The 26,149-nt window shown below is 46.9% G+C and overlaps 1 protein-coding gene across 1 annotated transcript in view; it reads left to right on the plus strand.

The window, feature by feature from the left end:
- Positions 1-17,848, plus strand: part of lrrc4cb (leucine rich repeat containing 4C, genome duplicate b) — a 36,443-nt gene extending 18,595 nt beyond the window's left edge. The window contains exon 2 of the mRNA XM_040163726.2: positions 12,840-17,848. Coding sequence (XP_040019660.1) covers positions 12,867-14,762 — 1,896 coding nt within the window. The 5' untranslated portion in view covers positions 12,840-12,866 and the 3' untranslated portion in view covers positions 14,763-17,848. The remainder of the gene's footprint in view (positions 1-12,839) is intronic.
- Positions 17,849-26,149: the final 8,301 nt, after the last annotated feature.

Here is a 26,149-nt window from a genome sequence, read left to right on the forward strand (position 1 = left end):
AGTTGCATTTAGAAAGGTATTGTTGTTTGGGGTGAAACCACGGACGTGTGGAAGGTCACGTAACAAATAAATGAACATTGACTTGGACTCACATGGGGGACGAACAATGGCCATTATTGGGACCCATCCATCTCCAATTTAGCGGTCGCACCAGATTACGTGGTTTAAATATTTTCCGTCGCTATTGCTAGGAATGCCGTACACGTCTGAGGAGCATTTAGCGGCTAAAAAGGGAGCTACTGTATTTCTCTCAGTTGTCGCTGGAGTCAACAACCTGCTGGAAGGAGAGCTGCATACTGGACGGGTTTCTGGGTTCGTCGGACCGATCCGTGTGTTTGGTTACAAGCCCCGCTGCGTCACGCTAAAGGGATCAGGGATCATGTCAGGCCATAAAACACGTTCATGCTTTTCTAAAAACATGAAATAATTGACATTACAAATTGCACATTGGTGAGCAAATACAAACGCGCAGCTTGGGCTCACGCAGACAGCTTCCTCAGAGGAACGGCGATCAGCAGGACGGCTTCGCCGTAGGCAAACTGTGATTAAACATAAACAGCGTCAAACGTGTGGAGATAACCCGGGGTAATGTTAACCCGGTATTAAACGCCAAGGTCAACCGGCTGAAGAGACGTGCAGTGCAAGACGAGGTCCAGACCAAAGAGCCCCGGCACGACCATTAACAAGCACCAAGCGGTTCACAAAGGGGACGCTAATGTCAAAGGGAAAATGACTTAGTTTTAATTTTCCTGTACAATCACCAACTTCATCAGAGTTCTATATATTAACTTTGCATAATAACTATGTAATAATTCACAATATCTAAAGCATTGTGGTTGCATGCACAATTTGGCAAGATTTTTTTTGTAGTGTCTCATGGATTAAATTCACTTTAAATGACAACATTTGATTGAATCTAACGGAAGGAAAGTGGCCCATTGACGCCCACTGACGTCATGCGACATATTCTGGTATACAGGACATTCTTCTACTCGTATTATAACGAGATGTGAAGCGTTACAAACGAACACACAAAACACACAAGACAGAAACCAGCACGCAGCAAGGGCATGCAAGGGCAAACCAACAAGGAGGCACATTTTGGTGTGGGGGGGGGTCGGGTGGGCGGGGTGCAAATTCTGGCACAACACCAATCGTGGACATCTTATTAGCATGCCGGCTGAGGGTTCCCTCCACGCACGAGTAATGAAGGCAAAACAAGATGGACTACCTACTGTATGCTGTCAGCGCTGGCCACACGCCATCAATCAGCCGTCAGCAGCGAGCAAACCAAGAGGACGCGTTGCCCCGCGCAACCACGGCGAGCTGCTTCAGCGGCTGGTCTGCTGGATGATCAAAACGTGATAATGTGCGGTAATGATCATCGCCATCAGTAACAGTCCAGAGTTAAAGAGACAGAAAGTGTCGCGACAGAAACCACAAATCCGAGATGTGCCCGACGACCTCGCCCAGGCTCCCCGGTGATGACTTGTGATCCTCTTGGTGGATCTGAGCCTCGGCGAGAGGCTGTTTCTCAAGCGGGCGTCTGTCTTTTTTACAAAAACTGTTGACTGCCCTTTTGAATAATTGCGATTTCCCCCCGCTTTCGATTTTGCGACTGACTTCAAGACGCCGTCCCGGCGAGCGTCGCGCATCCGCCGCCGAATTATCGAAAGCAGATTAACAGAAAGAAGAGAAAAGAGGAGGGAGAAGAGCACGGAGAGAGAGATGGAGAAGAAAAAAATCGAAATCACACCGCTGAGAAAATGTCGGCTCTGCAGCTTTCATTTATTGAGTCCAAATATATTCGATGGTGGTTATTTTTAAATAAACCTTAATCCTCTGTTCACCCTTCACCGCCAGGCAGATAATTATAGTAATCTGGTCGAAGGGAATTTCATTTTCCAAGACGTGAATCCTCGCAGCGGGGATCGACGCCTCGCTCTGTGAGCGGCGTTTAGAGGGTCCTGCGAACGCTGGCGGCGACACGTTTGACGTTAGACGGCGACACGTGCGCCACGCGGAGAAGTGCTCAGGATCCAATTCTGAGATATTAATTAGCACCAGTGGCAGCCGTGTAATACAACACGGGATCTACCTCTTGAGAAGTACGTGATTGTTCTTTTTGTTCAATGTCGAGGTGAAAAGACGGCCTTTCGAAGTAGGACGGCCTAATGGCCCTCTCCTAATATCCACTTCAAATGAAAAAAGATTTCCGGAAGCTCCGCGCCTCACGTCGGGAAGTTCTTTTGAAGACGCTCTTAAGTAGGAGAGAGCTTTAAGATCCCCCCATTGTTGCCACACAGGACCGAGCGTGTAATGCAAACGGCGCTCTTGCCCTGCCCTTGAGCAAGACAGCGATTCCCCACTGACTCGCTGCCAGCTCCGGGGGCTCTCCGTGTGAAGATGACCCCGCGACTCTGACCTCCCTGGAGGGAGCCAAGTGAAAAGAGAAATTGCACTGCCGGGGGGGGGGGATTTGAGTATCACACCCCTGTCACGTTATTCAGGCAATTTGGGGGGGGGGGGGCGAAGGGTTTAAACTCGCGTTTAATCCCTGACCAAGATATGAATGCCTCCACTGTGCGCACGGGGGATATAATCCTCAACGCTGCACTCGCAGTCTGTGTGCACCCGATGGCCAGATGGAGTGTGATCACGCCAAGGTGGGTAACTAGTTCCATTTGGAAAACATTCGTGTTTTGGGGGCGGGGTTGGCCGGTAGAACCCACAAAGGAACCCGGACCTTCATTCTCTATGAATTGTGGGTATCCATTCCGGTGTTGGCGCGGTGTTTCATGCGGCGGAGTTCACACACTGAAGCGCACCTGATGACTTTTTTGGTAAAAGCAGATCGGTGGTGCTGGTTTTCCTGTTTTGCCTGCTTGCTCTTTCGGGAAGCGGCCATGTAGTAACTTTCAATCAGAAGTATGGAAGAATGCCTCCATTTTGCATGCAGATAACACAAGATTTAGTTTATAGGAAATCTATGTCGAGACGTTACGAATGAAGTGTTTAATTTGAGAGCAGAATTAGTATAGTGTAATTGCTCTCTACGCTTCAAATGAGTTCCTGTGGTGACGCTCATGAACTAAACAGAAACTATCTTTCCTCTTTTTTTTCACGCCCGGCGCCTCAGGGTGGATTCACCCAACGGGACATCTCCGTGCCAGTGATCCACCGCCTGTCGCGCCAGAGCGGTGACGTCCGCTCAACGACACGTTACCGCCAAGCAGGCAAACAAAAGACTCATTTCTGGGATTTCCAATTTTTTGTTCTCTCCCAAATACACGTCGCACGACACATCATTGGTTTTTTGGCTGCTCGCCGTGACATTTGAACCAGTCAAGTGAAGAAGCCGCTCAAGCCAACAAGCAAAGCAACAAACGGAAGTTTCATTTTGAATTAGGAGAGGAAAGAAAACCGAATAATTTGCACTTTTTCGGCTTTGCTATACCTGTTCAAGGACCATGCAAATGAGGTATAATCAAATAAGAGCTACAAGTATTGTAAAATAATAACCAATAATATCATACATATATAATAATAATAACCTACATTTCCAAAACAACAAGAAAGGGACAAATTCTCATGGCAATAGTTGAGAAGTACATGATTTACAGCTTTACAGACTGAAACCGAGCCTTATTTTGTATTAATAACGATGGCGTTCGTAGCCTGAACCACCGAGCCGGTTCACCATCACCTACTTCTTTACAAGACACTTTTGATGTACTGTGATTACACAACACAGACGTGTCCTAAACATTTATTCAGATTCACACTTCTAATCCGTGATTCAGAAATTGTGTGAAATTCTTGGCGAGGCCGCGCCGACACCAATCTCCGCTCCGACGGCGTCGCCGGCATGGGGGGGCGCACGCGGCACACTCCGTCCCGGCGCTGCGCTTATTAGAGACGTGTGAATGACTTCTCACGTACGGATAACTATAGGGCAGAATCCGCGGGAGGGATTCCCTAAGCAGGCACGCGACGGCAGGTCGGTGGGCAGCAGGTACGGGTGCCGTCTGTCGGCAGGCGTCCCGTGAGCACAAAGACCTCCGGAGACAAAAACCCGCCTCCCAACGTTTGCCATTCGGGCCGGATTGCAAACTAGAACGGCCGGAATTCAACGGCCGACGGCCGTGAACTGAACCAGGGGACACTTCAGTGAGCACGCTGCATTCTGTAGGGAGCGGCGACCTGCCAAGATGGCCATTGAAGCCGCACCGCTGTTGTGTTGTTGTTGTTGTTGTTGTTGTTGTCGTATTTTTTTTTATGCGACACTGTTGTCTTCATGACTCACGGCGCGTCGGCCTCTTGGAGGTGTTTCCAGTGCACCACGGGCGGGGAGACTGAGACCGAAATGACTGCGCCGATTCCTCCCGAAAAGGGTTCTCATACCTGGATATGAGGGAGATGTAAACACGCGCCGAACCCGAGAGAATTCACGTTCAATATATTATTAACACATTTGGAGAGAGCCAGAGTTCCACTGATGATTCAAGGAATTCAAGGTTTCATCCTTCGGCGTAGAAGCGCGCCGCTGCTACGTCGTTTTATCTCACCGGTCGCAGCAGAAACCGTCGACGCAGCGGTCCGTTCCGCCGCCGCGAGAAAGGCAGCTTATGGGCGTCCGTGCTGCTCGTTATTGTGCCACCGCCGCCGGCTGTGTGTCCCGACCTCCCCGGACCTCCGGCTGCCACCTGCTTTCCTCGCATCCCCCCCCCCCCCCCTCCCTCCACATGCCCCCTGGCGAGCATTAGTCTAAACCTGTGTAACCAATTACAAAGATTGTCCCCCGCTCGCCGCGAGTCACGCCAACGTGCTTCGCCGCGCTTCCTCTTCCTCCCCCTCGGCCCCTCGACGCCCCTCGATGCCCCTCCGGCGCGGCAGATCTGCTTTTAAGGGAAGCGGGGAGCCGGTTGGTGGGCGACCGGTGGAGTGACGCGAATACTGAGAGGCGCCACCCCCCCCCCCCCCCCCCCCTCTTCCCCTCGCATTCAGTCGGCCGTCCCGTCCTAATCCCGCTGCAGAGACCAGACGCAGGCCTGGCAGAGTGCGTTCCAACATGGAGGTCCCTGCTGATTATTTTGCCCATGCAATTAGCATAATGGAGGCAGCGTACGGTTACACGTGAACAGGAATTGAATGATCTCTTTTAAACGTGCCTCTTCACCCTCCCTCTTTCCAGTATTGGCACAAGAAGGCAACCGTTCCCTACTTGCCTGAGATTAAACCACACGAAATAACTCAGAGCTTAACGGGACTCTGTTTGCACAATAAGAGTCGGTCAAACTGTCACATGTCAGTGGATCGAGTATTCATGGTTGACACAGGCGGTTCCTACTCTACACGCTTGTTAAACGTCTTACATACCTCCCTGTTGTAGGACCAGAAGTTATATACGAAAAGGCCTTTTGCTTTTCCGTCTCTTCCACAAAGTTTGAAATGTGTCCCATTACAAAAATATACACCCTAAACTGCCTGTTTGGGGGTGAGCTGCAATCATCACTCTATGGGCACGATGGCTGATAATGACATTTCTCATCAAAAACAAGAGACTCATTTTAAAACAAATTACTTTTGTACCATTCTTCCGACAAAATAGCCTAGCATATTGCCTAATAGCAAATTAAAATGAGTCTATAGGTTTTTGTTCTCACAGTGATTGTCCGCCTGACCGTAATTCCAGAGGGCAGCTGGATTGCTCTCGATTTTGCCTTTCTTTTAATTTAATCTCGCTCCATCGCGGACGGGAGCAAATGAGCCTGATCATCTAAAATTGTGATGATTTTCTATAATGCGAGAGTGCCATCTGGACGCGCCGCGGCCCCGAGGGGGACGGTGGAGGTTCGCGTCCAGAGGGTCAACGCGCCGCTTTTTTTTTGCCTCATGGAATGAAGAGACAAAAAAAAGATGGAAACCAAAGTCCTTTTTTAAACATCACGTCCGGGACGGATATGCGGGTAGCGTAGCCTCCGGTGCAGAAGTAACAAAACTCCTTCTCTGTCGTGGGCCACGTGCAGCCCAGTTCCAATGGTTCCCTTCTTGTCGTCAAACAGCAGTAAAGTTAATTTTGTTCACATTTAACAAACAATTCATTTACAAAACAGATGAAGAACAGCCGGTGACGCTTCGCTGATCTCTCAGCTTCCCACTAAAAACAGACAGCTGTTCCTCAAACCCGCCAAGATCGTCATTTGTTATTTTCTAATCTCCTCTGTTGTCTGTTCTGGTGTTTCGAAGCTGCGAAGCGTTTGATTCCGGTGCCGAATGAAATGCGCCTTGAAAAACCCGGTGAAGGCGCTTTGAGCCCGTCGAGCACTCTGGCTTCCGGCCCTCGGCGGCGTCGCCAAGTAGCCGGAAAAAACGCGCGGGGGTCTTCCATCAAGTGAGCTCGGGACCTTGCGTTTGTGAAACACGGATGGGAGAATGTGGTGAAATGAAACGATCTAAAAATGATCTAAAGCTGCATTTTTCTGAAGCTTTTAATCCTCTTTTGGCTCATTGTTTAGAATAATGTGGCACAGCAGGCGGTATTTGCTGTAGGGTCAAATCAATGTATCAGCGAGCTATAGTTTTCATGTTTTCGCCCCCCCCCCCTCCTCCCTTGGGTCAGATAATCAATCGGAGCAGCTTTAAAATTAAAAGGAGCTTTTATGTGGAAGTGCTCGAAAATCCAATTACGTTTTTCTATTGACCCGTTCACAATGACTGAGAAGGGACTCAAACACACCCTGTCTGTGGGGGGGGGGGGGGCGACTGAGTAAACACCTTTGGTTTGGTCAGCTTTATTAAGTTTTGAGCGTGGCCGCGGTCTCCATAGCAGCCCCATAGCTTAGCATTCCACCTCTCACTGACTTGCTTGGCAGCCGTCCATTCACAAAGCACTTTATCTCCACAGAGATGAGAGAGAGAGAGAAAAGCTTCAGCATAACATCAATGTGACCTTGCTTGTGTTTTCCCTCCTTTTCATGTCTGCAGCCGTCTTTCAAGAGGACTTTATGTTTCATGCGTTCGAGCCCCCCATACAATCAGGACGACGTTACCTTGTGCCTCCGGATAGTTGGACTTGGGTACTCTCATCAGGATGGATTGTTACTTTCATTACCTTGAAAATGAAATATTGTGGTTGCCGTCAGTTGTACTTTGAATCATCTGTTTGAATGCACAGAAAGTCATTTATGCTCCGTTCCATCCGGAGCTGAAATAACGATTTTTTTCATTCCTCTTCGGGGCAATAGGCGGGAGAGTAATCTTCCGTATCGGGTTTATACAGATAAAGAAATTAACAACGCTGAAATCTGGGTTGCGCCTTCCTTATTTGTGTCGACCAAATTGCGCCGCAGCAGCGGCCCGGAAATCTTTTGACAAAGCAGAGCGATGCGCACTAAATGAGACCAGTAATGGAGACATTTGTATATATTATATGTATACTGTGAATCGACAGGACGCAATTTTAGCACCAAACTCGCCGATACACGAAGGAATGTGACGCGCGTGACAGCGTCTGGTCCGTAGACTAAAACAGCCCGGGCTCAGCCCACTTACAGGCGCAGTTTAAAATTGGCTGCTGCAAGCAAGCTGGCGACAACTCTTTAAATATGCATTCGTATTTTTATATTTGTTAGATAACACCACCGCAAGAGAGAGAGAGAGAGAGAGAGAGAGAAACGTCTGAGGAAATACAGCGGTTTAAGCTGTTCTGAGCCCCGTGCGGTCGGCGAAGGAGCCGTTATTTCTGTCCCCCCCCCCCCGTTAAAAAGAGTCGAGTTCGGCTGATAAGTCAGCAGCACCCAACAGCAGCATGCTAGATTTATTTCCCCAACACCAGCACGCAGCGTGCCGAGGCCGGGATGGGGGAGGGGGGGGGGGACGGCCTTGTTTCCCTCCCCCCCCCCCACACTCTGCTGCAGGTGGAGCAGAGAGTGAAGTGCTCTTCAGGCTGAAGGAGAAGGAGGCGGCAGCAGCAGCAGCAGAGGTGGCCTCCACGACGGGCTCAGACCCCCCCCCAACGTGGCATATAAAAAGCTGACTGCGAGCCGCAGCGCAGATTGTGCTGGAAGCTCACAGCGACGCTGCCGCTGTCTTCCCTTCGTGCGATTATTACTGGATTCGGGTTAATCTTAATAATTATGGCGTATTAATCTGTCATGGCAAGAAAATCGTCAAAGAGCCTTTGTCGTGCTGGGCCACATTTAGCGGTTTCATAAGTGTGAGAACATTGTTAGCTCGTAAGAAAACTGAAACACAGTTCATTTGTTAGCATGAAGCCAGAGAGGGTTGTTTTTTAGATAATTGTTGAATTCTCTTCTTCTCTTCACCCCCGGCAGGAATCAAGAAATATGAAGAAAATGAGGGGAAAAGGAGAATTGTTTTTTAATTTGACACAATTTACTGGGTTAGGTCTCTACTATATGAAATGTTTGTGCCCATAATGCTATTTTTGGGGTGAGTGGCTTTGGTTGGAGGCTGAGGCGTCTTTTTCTCACTGGATCTCGTCGACCTTTGGTGTGTGTTGGCAACACTGGATTATTCCAGATCTAGTGCACTCTTGATGGTTTGTGCAATATTACTACATTTGATGTGTAATTTTCATTGCCAATTAATCCACCAATTGTTTTCTTAATTAGTCCGTTTATCTGCAACCATTATAGAGTCCAATGTGTAAACGTGCGTCTTACATCAGCTAACTATCACATGAGACAAAAATAAAATCCTCTTCTTGCTCAAAAGAAATACTCAATCAACGAGGAGAACATAGTCGATGCATATTCATTTTATGTAGATCAATTTGTTGACAAAAAGCCATTTAAAAAGATCATGCTAACAGTATTCTATATTTATTTTGAATTTATTCTACTAATAAGTATTTTCTGTGTGAGCAAAGTGTGATTTATCCCCTTTGTTCCAAAGATCTCCACTAAAGTCCAAAAACTACAAGAAAATGAATAATTGTTGCAGCGGCTGCATATTCCTTCATTGCAGCAAACATTGGTACTTATTATGAGTCGCTTCTACGGATTCACCAAATGTGTATTTATCCACAGCCAGAAATACTCTCCTATTAATCCGCTTGGTGCTGAAAGGCCGCACTACCGCTGCCAGCCTTTGTAGGATACTAATGACCCTTTGGAGCAGAACAAAAGTGTGCATTTCTGACCCGTTTCCAAAAATGTAGCTCTTCAATAGCAACAGATAAGCTTCTGAGCGCCACAGGCGAGAGTCGGCAGGTATTGACGGACGGACAAACTCAGCGTGGGATTTGTAGACAATAATAAAGATGTTGGAAGATGTTAACATGTTAGGAATTTACCTCACATGCACATTGCTCCTTATGCGAGAACCACTCCCACACACACATTCATTCTTAAGTGTTTTAGAGGAAGTAGATGCATTTTTATCTTAATTTGAATGGTCCCTCACTTGTGTAATTAGTTTTTTTTTAAACTAATACGTTGTAATTACCTTACTTTGAAGCAATTTTGAGAAACTTACTTAAATGACATAAGAACAATAATCATTACATCATTCAAAATGTAATGCATGTATACAAAATGCAATTAGCCCAACATTATATAACGGTCAGTCCGACCCTCAGGTGACACATTAACATCGCTGGTGATGTGTTTTTAGCAGGTTCCTTCGCTCCCCTTGCTAACGCCGTTTGAGTCCTTTATGGATGGAAGGCAGGACATTGACGTGAGACACACGTGGGCCGGGACGCGTCGCCTTACGTGGTGTTAATGGCGCGTGAATGCAGCCAATCCTCAGTCCTCATGAAACAAACCGTTTACGCCGCTCATTTGTATGTTCTCAATCCTGAACGTGTGTTTTGTAGAGACCCAGATGGCCGGGGGAGGTTACGGGGAGGTCACGCGGCGAGAAGAGCAGCGAACGTATGCAAATGTGATGAATCAGTGGCGACTGAATTAACAGACATTGAGTGAGCCGGACGGCCCACCGAGTGGCCGCGGGCTTCTTTCTCCCTCACAACCAGGGACGTGCCACATTTCGTTCCTTCAACACCCACTTGGATCAATTGCAAATGACTGATCAGTAAGTTGCATAATAAAATGTCACTTAAACAATTTGGCCTTTTTCTGGAAGTCTTGTTCCAGATTGTAGAAATACAAATTGGGACGTTTGTCATTTTTGTCGCGCAGGGGGGGAATAATGATTTTGTACATGGATCAGTCCAAATTCCCCCACGTAGAACTCTGAGGGGAAATGTTTAATATGCCAACAAGCAAAGACAAACATCCAAAATCAAAAAAAAAAGTGCCTGCAAAGCAAGTTGCTCAATAATGCAACATTTCTTCTTACGTTTGATCCTCGTAAATGTAAAATCTTTGTCAATTTGACTTGTGCGGAGCAGTGTTAACACATCTCTTCTTGTCTTCGCGCCGTGGGACTCCTTTCTTCTGCTTCTTCCGTCAGCGGCGCGCTGGAGTTGTAGACATTCGGTCACGTGCATTAAAAACCCACGAGCTCGCTTCCCCCCCCCTGCTGAGCGATCGCATCCGGCCGGTTGGAGTGAAACGTCGCTGTCCGCCTGTTTCCACGACTCCGACAAGACTGCGACGGCCTGACGTCGTGGGTCTAAGCGCTCTCACAGACTTTATGTAAGCCTCCTTGCTATGCACGCCCTGATTGAGGCATAAGTTACCCCCACACTTTCCCAACAAACTCATTAGAACAAACAGATTGGGCAAATCACAGTGGTGTCGCAGATAATGCCAGTGGCTGCTGGTGCACTGAGCAGAAAAGTGCGGGTGGGAGTGTTTTTTATGTTGCTGGCAGGATTTTAGATGTAAGCAGCACTGCTTTCAGAGGCTGTGAATACATGTTGAGTGTGCCTAGATGGAATTAATCCACTCAGTGTTCCACCGACAAAGGGAGGAAATATGTTTGGAGCCATTTTTTTTTTTTCTTCCTTCTGCAATCCCTTTATTTCATGAGGCATTCCGTTCCGATTAAACGTATTCAGATCGAATGTTTCGCGGAGACGGCGTTCGCACAAGGCTACAATTACTCCGTGAGTGATTGTTCAACGCGCGCGTTGCTGAATTTTCTATTAATCTTTAAGCGCTCAGGCGGAAATGCCACGAGAGATGTGTTATTGACGGCTCACATTCCCCCGACGCGCGCGTGTTTTTTAGCCATGTGTGACATTTTGTTCTTTCAGGTGGCGGCACAGAGTTGCTGTAATTCCAGCCAGACACAAAAAAAAACGAGCCCCTGCCAGCGGGAGGCGTCATTCGATCCGTTTCCCCTCCCAACACCTCGGCTTGGCACGGCCTGGCATTGGCCTGGCTGGTCCCGCTGAATTCCACACGCGGGGCTCGTTTCTACCGATTAAGCCGGCCGGTCATCCTCACCGGAGAACATTTCCACCTCACTCAACAATATTTACAGTTTAGAAAACACCTGTCGTGATAGACTCGTTTCCTCGCGATGGCGGCTGGATGGGAAGAGGAGGTTAACAGATAACCGGGAGGAGTGGGAAGGAGACAGGGGGTAAATACTCCTACGTGAGGACCACGCGGCCTCGGTTAATGGCTCTCGTGGGAAGACGCTGACTGGAGGACGGACGCCGTGCCGTTAGATTGAACGGCGCGACACAATGCCGTCGCGTTTTATATTTTCCCCGGCATGCATGATATGTTCGGGGTACGGTGCGTATTGATTTATTTGTTGGGTACCATGCTCGTGGGCAGGAGATAATGAGGGGCGACAGCAGCGTATTAACATTGCTGTGTGGAAGTGGCAGGTACGTGCTGTACCGTTTGTGTATGAACGTCTGGGTCTATTTTTACCACGAGCACACTCAGGCTGAATGGACTAATCTAATCTGATTTAATCTAATCTAAGATAACCGAGTAACGAGTTTCTTGTCAGTCACTTGATTTGGGAAATGATAAATCCTGCTGTAGTTATTTAAAGGCAATGTTGGGCCTCTCCACCGTTAAATCACGCTGTTCGTGGGACATTTTGTCCTCACGGCGAATAATGTCAAGTAAAGAAAAAGCCATTAATCATGAATCAATGAAAGAGTTGTTTTTGTAACCCCAGGATATGAATTGCAGATAAATAATTACAAAGGCAATAAAAAGGATGTAGAATATTGCAGAAAAATGTCAAAGTAGAGAAAAATGCCCATCATTGTTTTGTCATTGGATAGCATGTATTTATCAATGGCTTTGTGTAAGTTTTACATCAGGATGCGAGCTGTAAAGCGACAAGAGCAGCTGGATCTCCTTATTCTTTGCATTCATGCATTTTACAGGTTGCATTTGTTTGTTTTTATATTGTTGTTAGCATGGACATATTGAGTTCATTGAGCATGGTGCTGAAATGCCAATGTTAAATTATTATTTAACGTCGCTTTTGGGGTATTAAATAATTCCAGGAGCCCAATGAGTAAGGGGCTTGCAAAGAATTGATCTAATGCTTAAAGTTGTCTTTGTTAGTGCAGATGCATGAGCTTCTCTGAAGTATGTAAATCTGGGACAATCCAGTGTTAACAAAAACAACAAAAGCTAACAAAGACAAAATGATATTCTACATTGTGCGTGACAATTGAAGCCGTTAATTCATCTTGCTCTTATTTCTTCTACATTCAATGAGCATTTTAGCATTTTAATTAGATTCTGTTGACCAGATTTTGATGAATTGTTTGGACTATGTGCAGGAAAAGAAATGGACAAAAATACCTATTATAATTTCCCACAGCTTCAAGTTGCATCTTCCATTTATTTGTTTTCTGTCAGTTCATTCTCTGCCTTCTTTGTGTGGTTTACTAAATGTAATCCTCTCTTTTCTTGTTTCCACAGAGAACACAAACAGCAGATGAACTATGAATGGTGAACAAAATGATCTCCTCCCTCCAGCGCCAGACAATGAGAGGTCGTAGGCTGAAGGGGGCGCTGTCCAACCCCCTCTTTGTGCTGCTTCTGGCCCTCCAGATCCTGGTGGTGGCCGGGCTGGTCAGAGCGCAGACTTGTCCTTCCGTCTGCTCATGCAGCAATCAGTTCAGCAAAGTCATATGCACCCGCCGCAGCCTGCGGGACGTCCCAGATGGCATTTCGACAAACACTCGCTACCTGAACCTCCAGGACAACCTAATCCAGGTCATCAAGGTGGACAGTTTTAAACACCTGCGCCATCTGGAGATCCTGCAGTTGAGCAAAAACCACATTCGTAACATTGAAATTGGCGCCTTCAATGGACTGGCCAGCCTCAACACCTTGGAGCTCTTTGATAATCGGCTTACGACAATCCCCAATGGAGCATTTGAGTACTTGTCCAAGCTGAAGGAATTGTGGCTACGGAACAACCCCATCGAAAGTATACCATCTTATGCCTTCAACCGGGTCCCCTCGCTCCGAAGGCTGGATCTAGGCGAGCTCAAACGTCTCTCCTACATTTCTGAAGGAGCCTTCAAGGACTTGAGCAACCTGCGCTACCTAAATCTGGGAATGTGCAACCTCAAGGAGATTCCCAACATCTCACCCTTGGTCAGGCTCGAGGAGCTGGAAATGTCTGGAAACCAGCTGTCCGTTGTGAAGCCCAGCTCATTTTTAGGATTGGTGAACCTCCAGAAGCTGTGGATGATGCACGCCCAGGTCCAAACTATCGAGAGGAACTCCTTCGACGACCTTCAGTCAATGGTGGAGCTCAACCTGGCTCACAACAACCTCACCTTTCTACCACACGACCTCTTCACGCCACTGCATCGCTTGGAGCGGGTCCACCTCCACCACAACCCCTGGAACTGCAACTGTGATATCCTGTGGCTCAGCTGGTGGCTGAAGGAGACGGTACCTGCCAACACCAGCTGCTGCGCCCGTTGCCATTCTCCTGCGGTCTTTAAAGGTCGCTACATTGGGGAATTGGACCACAGCTACTTCCAGTGCGATGTTCCCGTCATCGTGGAGCCACCCAGCGACTTGAACGTGACAGAGGGCATGGGCGCCGAGCTTAAATGTCGTACAAGCTCGCTGACGTCCATCAGCTGGCTCACGCCAAACGGCTCGTTGGTGACCCACGGGGCTTACAAGGTGCGTCTCTCTGTACTCAATGACGGGACGCTGAACTTTACTAGCGTCACGATGCAGGACACTGGGACTTACACCTGTATGGTTAGCAACACAGCGGGCAACATTTCTGCCTCCGCTGTGCTTAATGTCACTTCTGTGGAAAACAGTGGGGTGACCTATTTTACCACAGTCACCGTGGAGACCATTGAGACCCCGGGGGACGATAGCCAAACGCCGCTTCCCCCATTTGGCTGGGTGTCATCCTCCACGACGAGAGGTACTCCCGTTTCAACAAAGACCACAGAGCGGACTTACACAATTCCAGTTCTCGACCCAGATGGAGAGGGTCCCCTCAACGGTCTGGATGAGGTGATGAAAACCACCAAGATTATCATCGGCTGCTTCGTGGCCATCACGCTCATGGCTGCTGTGCTTCTGGTCATTTTCTACAAGATGAGGAAGCAGCACAACCAGCAGGATCCCGATGGCCCCGCCTCCTCCATGGAGGTCATAACAGTTGAAGAAGAGCTCGCAGGTGTCGCTGCCATGGAGAGGCACCTATCGATGCCCCCCCTGGAGCACTACAACCACTACAACACCTACAAGAGCTCCTACCACCACGGTCCTATGCTCAGTACCATACACAGCTCGGTCACACAGGAACCTTTACTGATCCAAGCCTGCTCAAAAGACAATGTACAAGAGACCCAGATCTGATCTTGAATTTGACTAAGCATCCAGTATCAGCAGTTTCATACTAGGAGTACAATGGACCAAAAGCTGGAGATAAAAAGGAGTCAAAATTACATTGACTTTGATCACAAAAGCGATGGCGATGAATCAGCATTTGGCAAAGGGACAACATGTGATACTTTAACGAGTGTCTTTACAAAAACAAAGATTATTTATTATAAGTACGTCTAGTGGCTAAATGAAGAAAAAACTTTTGTGATAGCTTTTTAGCTCATTTTATTTCCCTCGCTCTCTCTCTCTCTCTCTCTCTCTCTATGTCTCTCTCTCTCTCTCTTTCTGTGTGTGTGTGTGTGTGTAATACTGCACAAGGGAAGGAATGGTTTGCAAAATGTGAACGTGTAATCTATCAAATGCAGCTCGTGTGAAACCGCGGTACGATTTGGCCTTGAACAGAGAGGCCATTGATTTCATCCTGTGATTTGACCTGATAAAAAAGTGCGTTGCTTCAGTATCTAAAAGCATCCATGTGCGTTTCAGCTGCTCAGCCTACCACGTCCAATGTCGGCAGAGGTTTAAGAGAGAGAGACAAAAACCCAGAATGGGGTCATGTTCATTGCCGTCATATTCAAGCTGTCACTCAATGCAAAATGGGTTCTTTTAATGACACAGCTCCGGATGATATCACAGTGAAGCCAGCATGCCTGAGGAGCACAGCAGCCAAATTAGTAACTGTGCATTTCCCCCGTGGCTCCTAAACAACAGCCATACGTCCTTCACTTTAATTAAGATTAGGTTTTCGCTCCCTCTCCTCCTTCCCACCGTTTCTCTTTTACACGTCAACCTTTACTACTTCCCTCTCTTTTCCACTGCTCCTCTCCTCTGAGTGCTTCGCCCACCCCACCCACCCTCTCTCCTTCCCTCCGCGTCCTCTGGTTTTCTTTGATTGTCTCTCCGTCACCTGGCTGAGGCACGTCCCGCCTCCCTCCCCCCCCCCCTTCGCCGTGTCTCATTTGTCTCGCTCCGCCCGGTCTGGCGCGTGCCGCACGGCGGCGGAATATTTGCCCGGCTAAAATGAAGGGGGGGGAGCATAAGGCTGCAGTCTGTAGCCTCCGTGTTAACCCAGTAATGATCTACGTCCACTCAGCGTCGCGTTACCTTGCCATCGCCCCCCGGGGGTCACGCCAAGCTCAGCCGCTGATGGTCCATCTGTTACGGAGATAAAGAGGCAAATGAGGCTGCTTTGTAATGTAGTGTGACCCTGTCAGACTGACGCAGACTGGGGCTAACGCAGGCAGCGAGGCAGTTAGGGAACCTGCAACAAAATAAGGGGAGCTGGGTTATAGCTCATTAATCTGTATCAGCAGTTAATTTGCAGACGAACAGAGGAAAGCTGATAACAGAGCAGCGGGAGACTTTTCCACTCTCCCCGTGCCCAACATCTAACCGGGGGTAGAGGCCTTTGATATCGAAAAAGCAACCCTCGCTCAGTCTCATTTTTGTCTGAGAGAAATGTGCCCGCTTTGATGTCGCTGATCATTTATAGACCATCAGAACATTGTCTCTCCTGTAGTCTGTTTACGCTTTGCTTTTTTTTTCATTTACTCTTTCAAAGAGGGGGGCTCAGGGAAGAAGGACGCAGGGATGAAAAGTGAAGAACGGTGGGTGGGGAAGTGTGTGTGTGTGTGTGTGGGGGGGGGGGGGGGGGGGGGGCAGACTCACGATGGCCATGAGGGGTCTTCAAACAGATATATGACAGATATGAAGGGGAGGGGGGGGGGGGGGGAAGAAGATAAGAAATAAGGAGGCAAAACTAGCCATCAGACTGTCGTCATGGAAACAGTGACCCTGTGCAGAAAGTAAGAAGAGGTAGATTCCTCTCGCTTTGGTCTCTGCGCAACGAGCGTATTTGAATTTCCCACTGGTCGATTTCACAAATGCGACAGATTAGTCGACGGCGTGTGCATTTACAAATGGACTCGATGAGATTCGACAAGTTGCGTGACGTCAGCTTTTTTATCAGAGCGGCGCGTCGTTTCAGGTTTTCAATTGATTGAATATCGCCCGGCAACGGTGTGAAGAATGTGACGCCGCCGTCCGGGAGCTCCTCTCGCGTTATTGATTTTCACCCCGGTGAAGACAGCTTGCCGTAGAAAGCACCGTCGCTCACGCGAAAATCATGCCGCCTGTAATCACTCAGTCTCTTAAATGTATTTTTGATGCTATACCATGGAGGAATGGCGAGCAGAGCCGGTGGAGGTGAATTATACATTCAAAAGGCAGGTCATGTGTGCTGAGGTGGGGGAAAGTGGAGCAGGAACAAGGCAAACACAAACCTATTCATCCTTCATTCAGCCTTTCACCGAGCGCTGCGAGAGATGAAAGGAGGCGCAGTCATTGGTCACGTCGTGGAGTGAACCATTCTTTCCCTTTCCACTGTTTTCTTTTTTCAATGCTCAAATCCTTTTCGATGCTTTCGGTGGCTTAATGATTCAATGTTGACGCTGGCTACAGTGAAAAAATAAAAAAAAGGTTGATTTTTTTTTAATATATATTTGGGGATGAGGGTTGTGAGCTGTTCATAATGAATGGGATATATCAGTATTGGTTTTTGCTGGAGCCGGATGGCTCTATGTGGAGAGATATTTGAATGCCAGAATGAAATTAAGCCTCTGACCCGCAGAATGTTGGACTTGAAATACCAGCAGAGTGAGCTTGATTTTTTTGTGTGCAAAACCCCGCCCAAGCCAAGGTGATCAAATTATTGTGTGTTATCTGCCAACTGTCTATGTATAGGGAGGATTACTGTATGTGGTAATATTCCCTCTCATTTTTGGAGAGAATAATCATCAAATGGTTACATTTATACGAAAAAAAAAATATTTTCAAAAACATAACGCAAAAAAAAAAAGATCTTCAGATCATAATTTTACATGTGCTTCAATTGTTAAAAAAAAGACAAAAAAGCTAAAGAAAAACAAGAAAAAAAAATAAGAGACTGTGCTTGTAAGAAGTCCAACTAATTTCTCTGAGGATGATGTTCAATTATTGATACCTGAGATTGTAGTTCATACTGTACATGAATACAAATAAAATTGCAATTCTTTTTCCAATAGATTCCATAGAGCTTGTTATTGACAGCGATGTCGTCATCCCTTCTTTCTCATTTGCACATGAAAACTTGTGCTAAAATATTCAAACAAAGGCGGATTACTGAGCTGCTCCCGGAATGCCGAAGTGCGAAGGATGTGCCGTGAAGAAATGTGCGAGCTTATTTTATGGAGGTCAGAGGAGGGAAGTGGATCTCTGAGAGAGAAAGGAACTGATCTCTCTGGGTGATCACACATGGGGAGTCGGATTCTTTTATCCAATTCCAATCACTCTGTCTGACAGAATCATTTGATTCAAGCGGGCAAATTTGTGAATTTTATAACCGACAGCAGCATAGTGTGCTGAAGAGATAACAGGCTTTTGCAGGTCAAGTTAGTGTCAAACTGGATTCTCAGACAAGAACCGATGGGACTTTGGATTATTGCATCAACAACATCAACAAAAAACAGCTGTCTGTGACAAACACGTTATGATATTAACAGTTTTTATTAATCTTCACAAATGAAAACCTCCTTTAGGATTTTTTAAGAGGGTGGGCAGCCGTAAAAAGCTAATGGAGAGGCCGACTAGTGGGCACGATTACGTAACAAGTCTCAATTAACCACATTTTAGCAACCGCCTTTTTCAGACAGCTTAAAAGTACAAGAGAGTTCCACTGAAGTATTTCACGTCGTTAAACAAAACAATAAAGTCTTTCAATCCTGTGTTAACCAGCTTAGTTAAGGCGTCCGACCAAAAAAACAACAATCAATTAAACTGAATGTCTGCAGGAAGCAATGACGATTTGAGCAAAAAAAGATATAAAGACGAGATATCGCACTTTTGCTTTGCATTACGACACCTCCGCGATCCAAATAGCACAAAATGTCTCTAAATCACAATGGCTCCACTCGCCCTGTGCTCGATGGGCTGCCGCGCAAAGATTGGGCGAGGGGGGAGGAGGGTGCCGGCTCCGTTCAGACACCTACTACGGTCAGCCTCAAACAAAGGGATCATTAATTCATCCGCTAACTGATTAGTATTTATTCAGGAGATGACACCCTCAGCCTCGGCGAGATGACGCCGCACCCGATCCCCGAACTGAGCGATGGTCTCATCCCTTCCCAGACAGTGTGAGTGGGCCTACTGTACGTGCGAGATGGAAGTATATTCACAAGCCGCGAATCAGATGATCATCCAATTTCTGTGGGTTTAGAGGCGGATGTCTTTTTTTTTACGCACTCCTTTGTTTGGCAGAGCCTCCATTTTATTCCATTCCATTTCCAGTGTGTCGCGGCGAGGGCAGAGTCCCAGTACTTGTGAGCATAATCTGACAAGGACAGAAGAAAGGGGCTGAAAATAAAGAGCCCAGGCTGCTCCTTTGTGGCTTTGAGGCTTTGTGCGGTGCGTTCGTGTGCTGGTGCGGAGAAACTGGACATCTACACTTCGGTGACTACGCTGCATTCGCTGCAGAAAGACAGGCGGTGCAGCCACTTGCTCGCAGGATATTCGCAGTTTTTTTTCTTATTAAAAACACAGCGAAGTCTCAGATGTCGGAGGTACCTGTGTGGCACATAAATATACAACAACACAACAAGCGAGGCACACAGCTTCCCCGGAGAGGACTCTTTTTAACCGGATAAAGAAAGCCGTGGCATTGAGGCAAAAAACTGCCTTCAAGGAGAAAGCACCACCGGAGGGTTGCTACGGGGAGTAGTTTAAAAAAAACATCATCTGAAATACGAGACAGCGAGTCCACTACAGGTTCACTCAAGGCCTGAAAACCAATAAGCCATCAGCAACATTATCAGCAGCGCTGACTTTTCTTCTGCACCGTCAGTGAGAGAGACGCTCAAAGACGACGTTGACATCCTGAGGAAGAAAAAAAGGTAATGATGTCTTCTCTTTTTTTTGCCTTGAGGAGCTTTCGGTTTGATGAGTAATATTAGGTCAATAACAGGAATGTGTCAGTCAGGCTAAAAACAAAGCAACCAATGCATCATTGCAACGCGGCTCAGAATATCGGAAGGATTCGACAGCCACTGGTGCATCCAAGGCTTGAAGGGTCATCAACACCCCACACAGCAGTTCCTTGCAGGCTGAGTGTCCATCTGGAGACGACGGTTCACGCAAGTCCTTTCTATCAGGTAGCCGTACGTCCGGCTGCCGACCGACACGGCGATCGCTGAACGGGAAAAAAAACGCCTCCCTCTGTGGCTCGCGGTGCCGCACGCCTCCTCCCACAGTATGCAAATGCGATTTTGTCCTGCCGCTCCTCTGCATTCGCTCGCTCGCGGCACCGCGCGGGCCTCCGCAGATGGCCCGCTACCTACGAGCGGGGCTCGAGCGGGGCGTTGGACGATTCTCCGAAGGCCCACGGGGCTCGCAAAACAAAGCGCGCCGCGAAGGATAAAGAAGACGCAATGCAGAGGAGGGATTGTGTCTATCTGGGAACTCGTATCTCAGATGCGTGGTCTTTAATGCCGTCAGAGAAGCCCTGTCGAGAAAGTACAACATGCGTTACGAAAGAAACAAAAGTCGATGTCCCGTAAACGATTGGATTTGGCTGGCAAAATGTCCTCCCAAATGTAGATCTTCAAAGACTTTCATTCTAACACGTTGGCTTTTGTAGAAGGATGAGCTTTTTGTGGTGGTTCTTTGTGAAAGGCTGTGCCAGGCGAGAACGGGCTTCGGGGAACGCCCGGATACAAAGTAATCCGGGTGCGTGACCCGCAGGCCGTGATTACTTCATTTTTTTTGGCACTCACTCCGCCTCCACTGTGGGAAATTAAAAAGCACGCTTTTGTGTTATAATATATTCTACTGCGGTTCGCGACGCCCAAAACGGGGGGGAAAGCGCTGATTTGCGGCCCTTTTTTCACCGCTAATGTCCCCTTTCAGGAGGGCTGCGTTCAGGAGGTCTAGTTCTAAGAGAAGACAGCCGGGTTAAACGGACCCACGGCAAGGTGTGTAAACAGATGGTTATCCACTCAAGTGCTGTTGTCTGTAATCAGGAATGTAATAACACCTGTTACGCAGAACACAGTCGAACAGAAAGGCAAAGAGAGAGAATGAGATGTGATAGACGAGTCCATTTCGTGCTGTGCTGCTGGCCCACATCCCTCAGGCACCAAACCGTGTAAGTGCATCATCGCCGGTTGTTATCCGGCGCGGGAAGCTTGACCTTCGACTGATATTAGTAAATGAGATGCAAAGAGAAAATTGGATAAGAAACGTCAAAATCTAGTTTCGTATTCAGTGACTGAAGCGGCCACATTTCTACCGGTAAGAGTAAGTCAATGTGGAACAAATGAGGGCCAAGGACCAACGTTGTGTTTCCAGGCTCCAATAGGTGCCTCGCTATATATTTTGGCATCTCTCGCAGTGTGAAGTAGCAATAGACATTTGTCTGCACAGACTGGATGGGACAGCGAGCCAAGTGCATGAGGATTTTATGGGGAAAAAAATGTTCACGTGGCCTCAATACTCGAGTGTGTGAGCTGCCAAACGTTTGCGTATGTGGTTTGATTAATATGCTAGTTAATGGATAATTCATCACAACATCCAGCCGAAGCAAAAACCTGAAAAAAAAGCGATTCAGAAGGTAACATCATTCCGACTTTGAAGGCTTATGTCGCGGCACAGATACCCACTTGTACAGTTTTTACGGAGTTTTGTTCAGTCACAGCTGAACAGGCGCTGGATGTTTCCTGTTATCGCAGACGCCCCGCGGCGAAAGCAGCTCAGACGCCTCGACATTGGAACCTCTGCTGCCAGATAGGACGGGGACGGATGGCTGTCGTCCACACGGCGCTGCAATTAGGAGGCACAAGCGGCCGCCGCGTGTTTCCTTGACAGCAGCCAATCCCACTTCCACCTACAACACCATCCAACGCTGCAGCCAACGATCCGGGGGCGGGTTCGAGCACGCCGCCGCCGGCAGCGGCAGCGCCTCCGTCTGAATGTGATACGCGCTCAACGGGCCTCTGCGACTCAGGTGGGCTGAGAATCTAAACCGCGTGTTGCAGCTCCAGAAATGAGCCCTCCTTGAGAGAGCGAGAGCTTAAAAACAGGCTGCCGGTGTCAGCCGATGATGCTCTTTGGGGTGGAGAAGACATCTGCTCGCCTTAATCTGTACTAGTGTGCGTGAATGCTGCTACAAAAACCTCAAGCGGCTAAATCTGACAGGGTGAGCATCAACTGATGAGGGAAAAAAATAAGCGCTTTTGTTTATTTAGGACCTTTCAAGGGATAAACACGAAGTGCATTTTCAAAGGAGAAAAAAAATAAGAATATTTCCAGACTTGAATTCCAATATTTCATATTGTGCTGCGCTTCTTTTCATATCTGAGCTGCTCCTCAGCGGTGTTTACCTGTAAACAAACAACAAAAGCAACGAATATTGCTAAATGGCCTTTAGAGCACACACTGGCATTTACTTACCGGGGCTTGTATCAAAATCAAAATGGCTCTATCTAGGAGTGCGAGGAAGCGGAGGCAACGCCGATCGGCTAATTGGTGCTGACAAATTGGAAGCGAGTCCAACGCAAGACGAGCTCGACACATCCGGTGGAGGGAAAGCCGTGACGGGACCTCACGCGTGGCGCAGACAAGTGGCAGATTACGCATTTTAAACACACCGAGAGGCGCGTTGAGGCCTGAGATGAGCCTCGCCGTGCTGCCGTTCAGACAAAAAGTTTTGAAAAAGTCCAAATATCCTTCTTCACTCACATGTCATATCAGCGCAAACGTAATATTTGAGTAAGTTGGGAGATTCATCGATTCATCGATTCCCCGCCAGATATTTGCAGCTGCTCGGGACAGCAGTATGTTGTCAGCGGGCCGCCGCGAGCTCGGATGCACCAGCGTGCTGTTTATGCTGAACACGTGTTTACCCGCGTGCGCACACACGCAGTTGGCAGTGGCAGCGTTATTATTCTCTGCCCCTTCTTCATGCTCTTTGACCGCTGGGCCGGGGAAACAACCCCCCCCCCCCCCCCCCCCCCCCTACCCTCGAGCTGCGTTCCAGCAGCGACGAGCTCCGGGTCCCCGATGGCTTGTGTCCTTATGACGGCGGAGGCAAAATGAAATATCGATCAGCCCTGCGGGGAGCACATACGGGAGGTGGTGCTCAAACTGTTGGTTTAATCAACTGTTCAACAACAGGTCACATGTCGGGGTTAGCGACAGAGCGATGGAAGCCCTGAGTATCCGTCCTCCCCCGTGCTCCACATTAGCTGCATGCAGGCTACTTATCAATATCACCAATAATATTCGTTGTGCCAAAATAATAATCAGCCGTGGATCACCTGATTCCACGGGAATCACATAAACCAGACGAAAAGTACTAAAGCGGCAATAGACAATATATTTGCTGTGACATATGATTATGATGCGAATGCGGTTTGCACAAAGTAATGGCGGTGGAATAACGACGCCATCTGCGTTTCCCTGTGAGCCTCATTTCTGTGTTCAGGAGAACGTGAAGGCTCGACTGACGGCTCAAACAATGAGCTTCATCCATTTGTCACACCGACGGTCTGGGTGCGTTTCCATTTCTTCCCCCAGTAACAGAGATGAGATGGTGGAACAGAACCTCAGCGTTGAAAAGGTGCCTTTTGCCCCCCAACGATTCAAATAAAACGGCTACGATTGAAAATGTAAAGGCAAAAAACACGCGATGATTCAGATCAATTCTTTTAGATGCAAAAGAGGGAATATGTTTGGACATTCAGGGGTGGAAGGCTCTGCTTGAGAATCTCGTAACGCAAGAATTAACGGAATTAAAACGGCCCAGCTCGTCGAGATTTCCGTCAAATTAAAAATAAACAAGAAACGGTGACAGGCAGCCCGTCTCAGACGTAAAATACCTGTAATATGATGCTGCACAATTATACGACGGCAACTTGTACTACACAATTGAAAAAAAGGACACATTGGATGGATCTTTGATAAAAACCTCATCTTTGATAAAAACTTCATCTTTGATAAAAACCTCATCTTTGATAAAAAAACCTCATCTTTGATAAAAACTTCATCTTTAATAAAAACCTCATCTTTGATAAAAACCTCATCTTTGATAAAAACCTCATCTTTGATAAAAACCTCATGTTTGATTAAAAACCTCATCTTTGATAAAAACCTCATCTTTGATAAAAAACCTCATCTTTGATAAAAACCTTATCTTTGATAAAAACCTCATCTTTGATAAAAACCTCATCTTTGATAAAAACCTCATCTTTGATAAAAACCTCATCTTTGCAATCTTCCTCGGCTGTTTGATAAAAACCTCATCTTTGATGAAAAACCTCCTCTTTGATAAAAACCTTATCTTTGATAAAAACCTCATCTTTGATAAAAACTTCATCTTTAATAAAAACCTCATCTTTGATAAAAACCTCATCTTTGATAAAAACCTCATCTTTGATAAAAACCTCATGTTTGATTAAAAACCTCATCTTTGATAAAAACCTCATCTTTGATAAAAAACCTCATCTTTGATAAAAACCTTATCTTTGATAAAAACCTTATCTTTGATAAAAACCTCATCTTTGATAAAAACCTCATCTTTGATAAAAACCTCATCTTTGATAAAAACCTCATCTTTGCAATCTTCCTCGGCTGTTGAAAGAAACATGGCTGCATCAGCTTTTCAGCAGGTTGACCTGCTAAAATTAAACTAAATAATGTTCTACTTCAACCCAAATGCTGGGTCCTGCATTAAACTTTAATCCCATTTGGGATTTGGGAGCAGTCTGATAGCAGTGTATGGTATTTGCCTAATCAATACTAAGTGCTGTAATCCTGCAAGATAATCCAATTTCTACAATCAGAATTTAGAGCAACAGAGTAACACACATATATAAATGTAATCACACTACATTTCCCTGATTACAGTTGCTGCACTGGTGTAAACGTCCTTGAATGCACCACACGCTGAAGTTCGACTTATACACAACACCCCATTCACCAAACAATCTAATATTGTTTATATGTAAATATTGATATTCTAATGGAGCCATGAGCTGTTGCCTAGCAACCGTTGCTGTAAGTGGAAGAAGACAGATGTGTGGTGGGAGGACAGACGTCGGACAGAATTCTCTTAAAAGCAGCGGAGGATCGCAAAGAATATCAAATAAAGTGTGCAGTTGTTATCAAGAATTTATAATAATAAGAGCAAAAGGGGGTAAAAGAACAGAGGGAATTACTGCAGTGGATTCTGAAATCGTTTAACAAAAGGATGGGTAGATGGTAGAAAACAGAGCCTGTCAAAAGAACTGGAATTATAGAATACATCCAATATAAAAGCAGACAGTCTCACCCACTTTCATTTAGCGGTTAATAAAACTAAATATATAAGCTTGTATTTCCTTCTATCCGATGTAATTAACAGTTATTAAACTTCTAATTCTTTTTTTTAAGGTTTTCACAAAAGAATCGCACGTAGTGTCTGCAGCACAAACAGTCTCACAATCACTCAGCGCTGATTCAACTGGCTCATCCGGCCCGACGCGTCGATCCGTGCTTTAAAAGCGTTTTGACAGTGTCTCTGCGAGCGATGCAGCTCTTATCAGTGAGCCAATGCGTCACAGATTCGTTGCGATACGACCTCAAACTGAATGATCTGAATGCTAACTTTGCACACTCACCGCCACAGACATCCCTGGAAAAACAGGCGTTTTTTTAAAGTTTGCCGGTGTTAAATAAAAATGCAGCGTGTCACTCAGGATATACTGTACACCGCTACTGTAAAACCCACATGTAGGCTGCTGATATCAAAATAATCCCTTAACAGCAAGAGAGAGAGAGAGAGAGAGATCAGAACTCAGCGCTCACCTCCAGAACCCGGAGTAAGCACTTTTGTTGTTATGAAGCCTGGAGCGGAGCCAAGCTTCAACCAAAGACCTCCTCACCCCTTGAAAAGGATTACATGCCTTGACATTTTGACATTTGTATACATACAAATTACATTTCCCTTTCTTTCTAACTGTTTTTTTGTCTTTCATTTCTGCCCTCCGCACAAGCGGAGCTCTGTTCACCTTGAGAAAGCATCCAAGGGCCCGGAAACCCAAGTGTGGCCCTCTGACAAGCAGCTGGCGTGAATAACGGCGGCCCATGACGGACTGTGCAGTACAGTAACGGTGTTCTTGCTCATTCTTAGGATATTGGGTTTTTGGTCACCTGACCACCTTTTTGGTGTTTGGCTGCATCCTGAAACATGAAAAAAGAATTCTGGCCAATTTCTTCAAATTTTGTACAACATTCACATTTCACATTCACACGTGTTCTAATGTGTCACATAACAGAGCAGAAAAAGAAATTGA

The sequence above is a fragment of the Gasterosteus aculeatus genome, chromosome 12 (assembly GCF_964276395.1).
Source record: "Gasterosteus aculeatus chromosome 12, fGasAcu3.hap1.1, whole genome shotgun sequence".
Taxonomy (NCBI): domain Eukaryota; kingdom Metazoa; phylum Chordata; class Actinopteri; order Perciformes; family Gasterosteidae; genus Gasterosteus; species Gasterosteus aculeatus.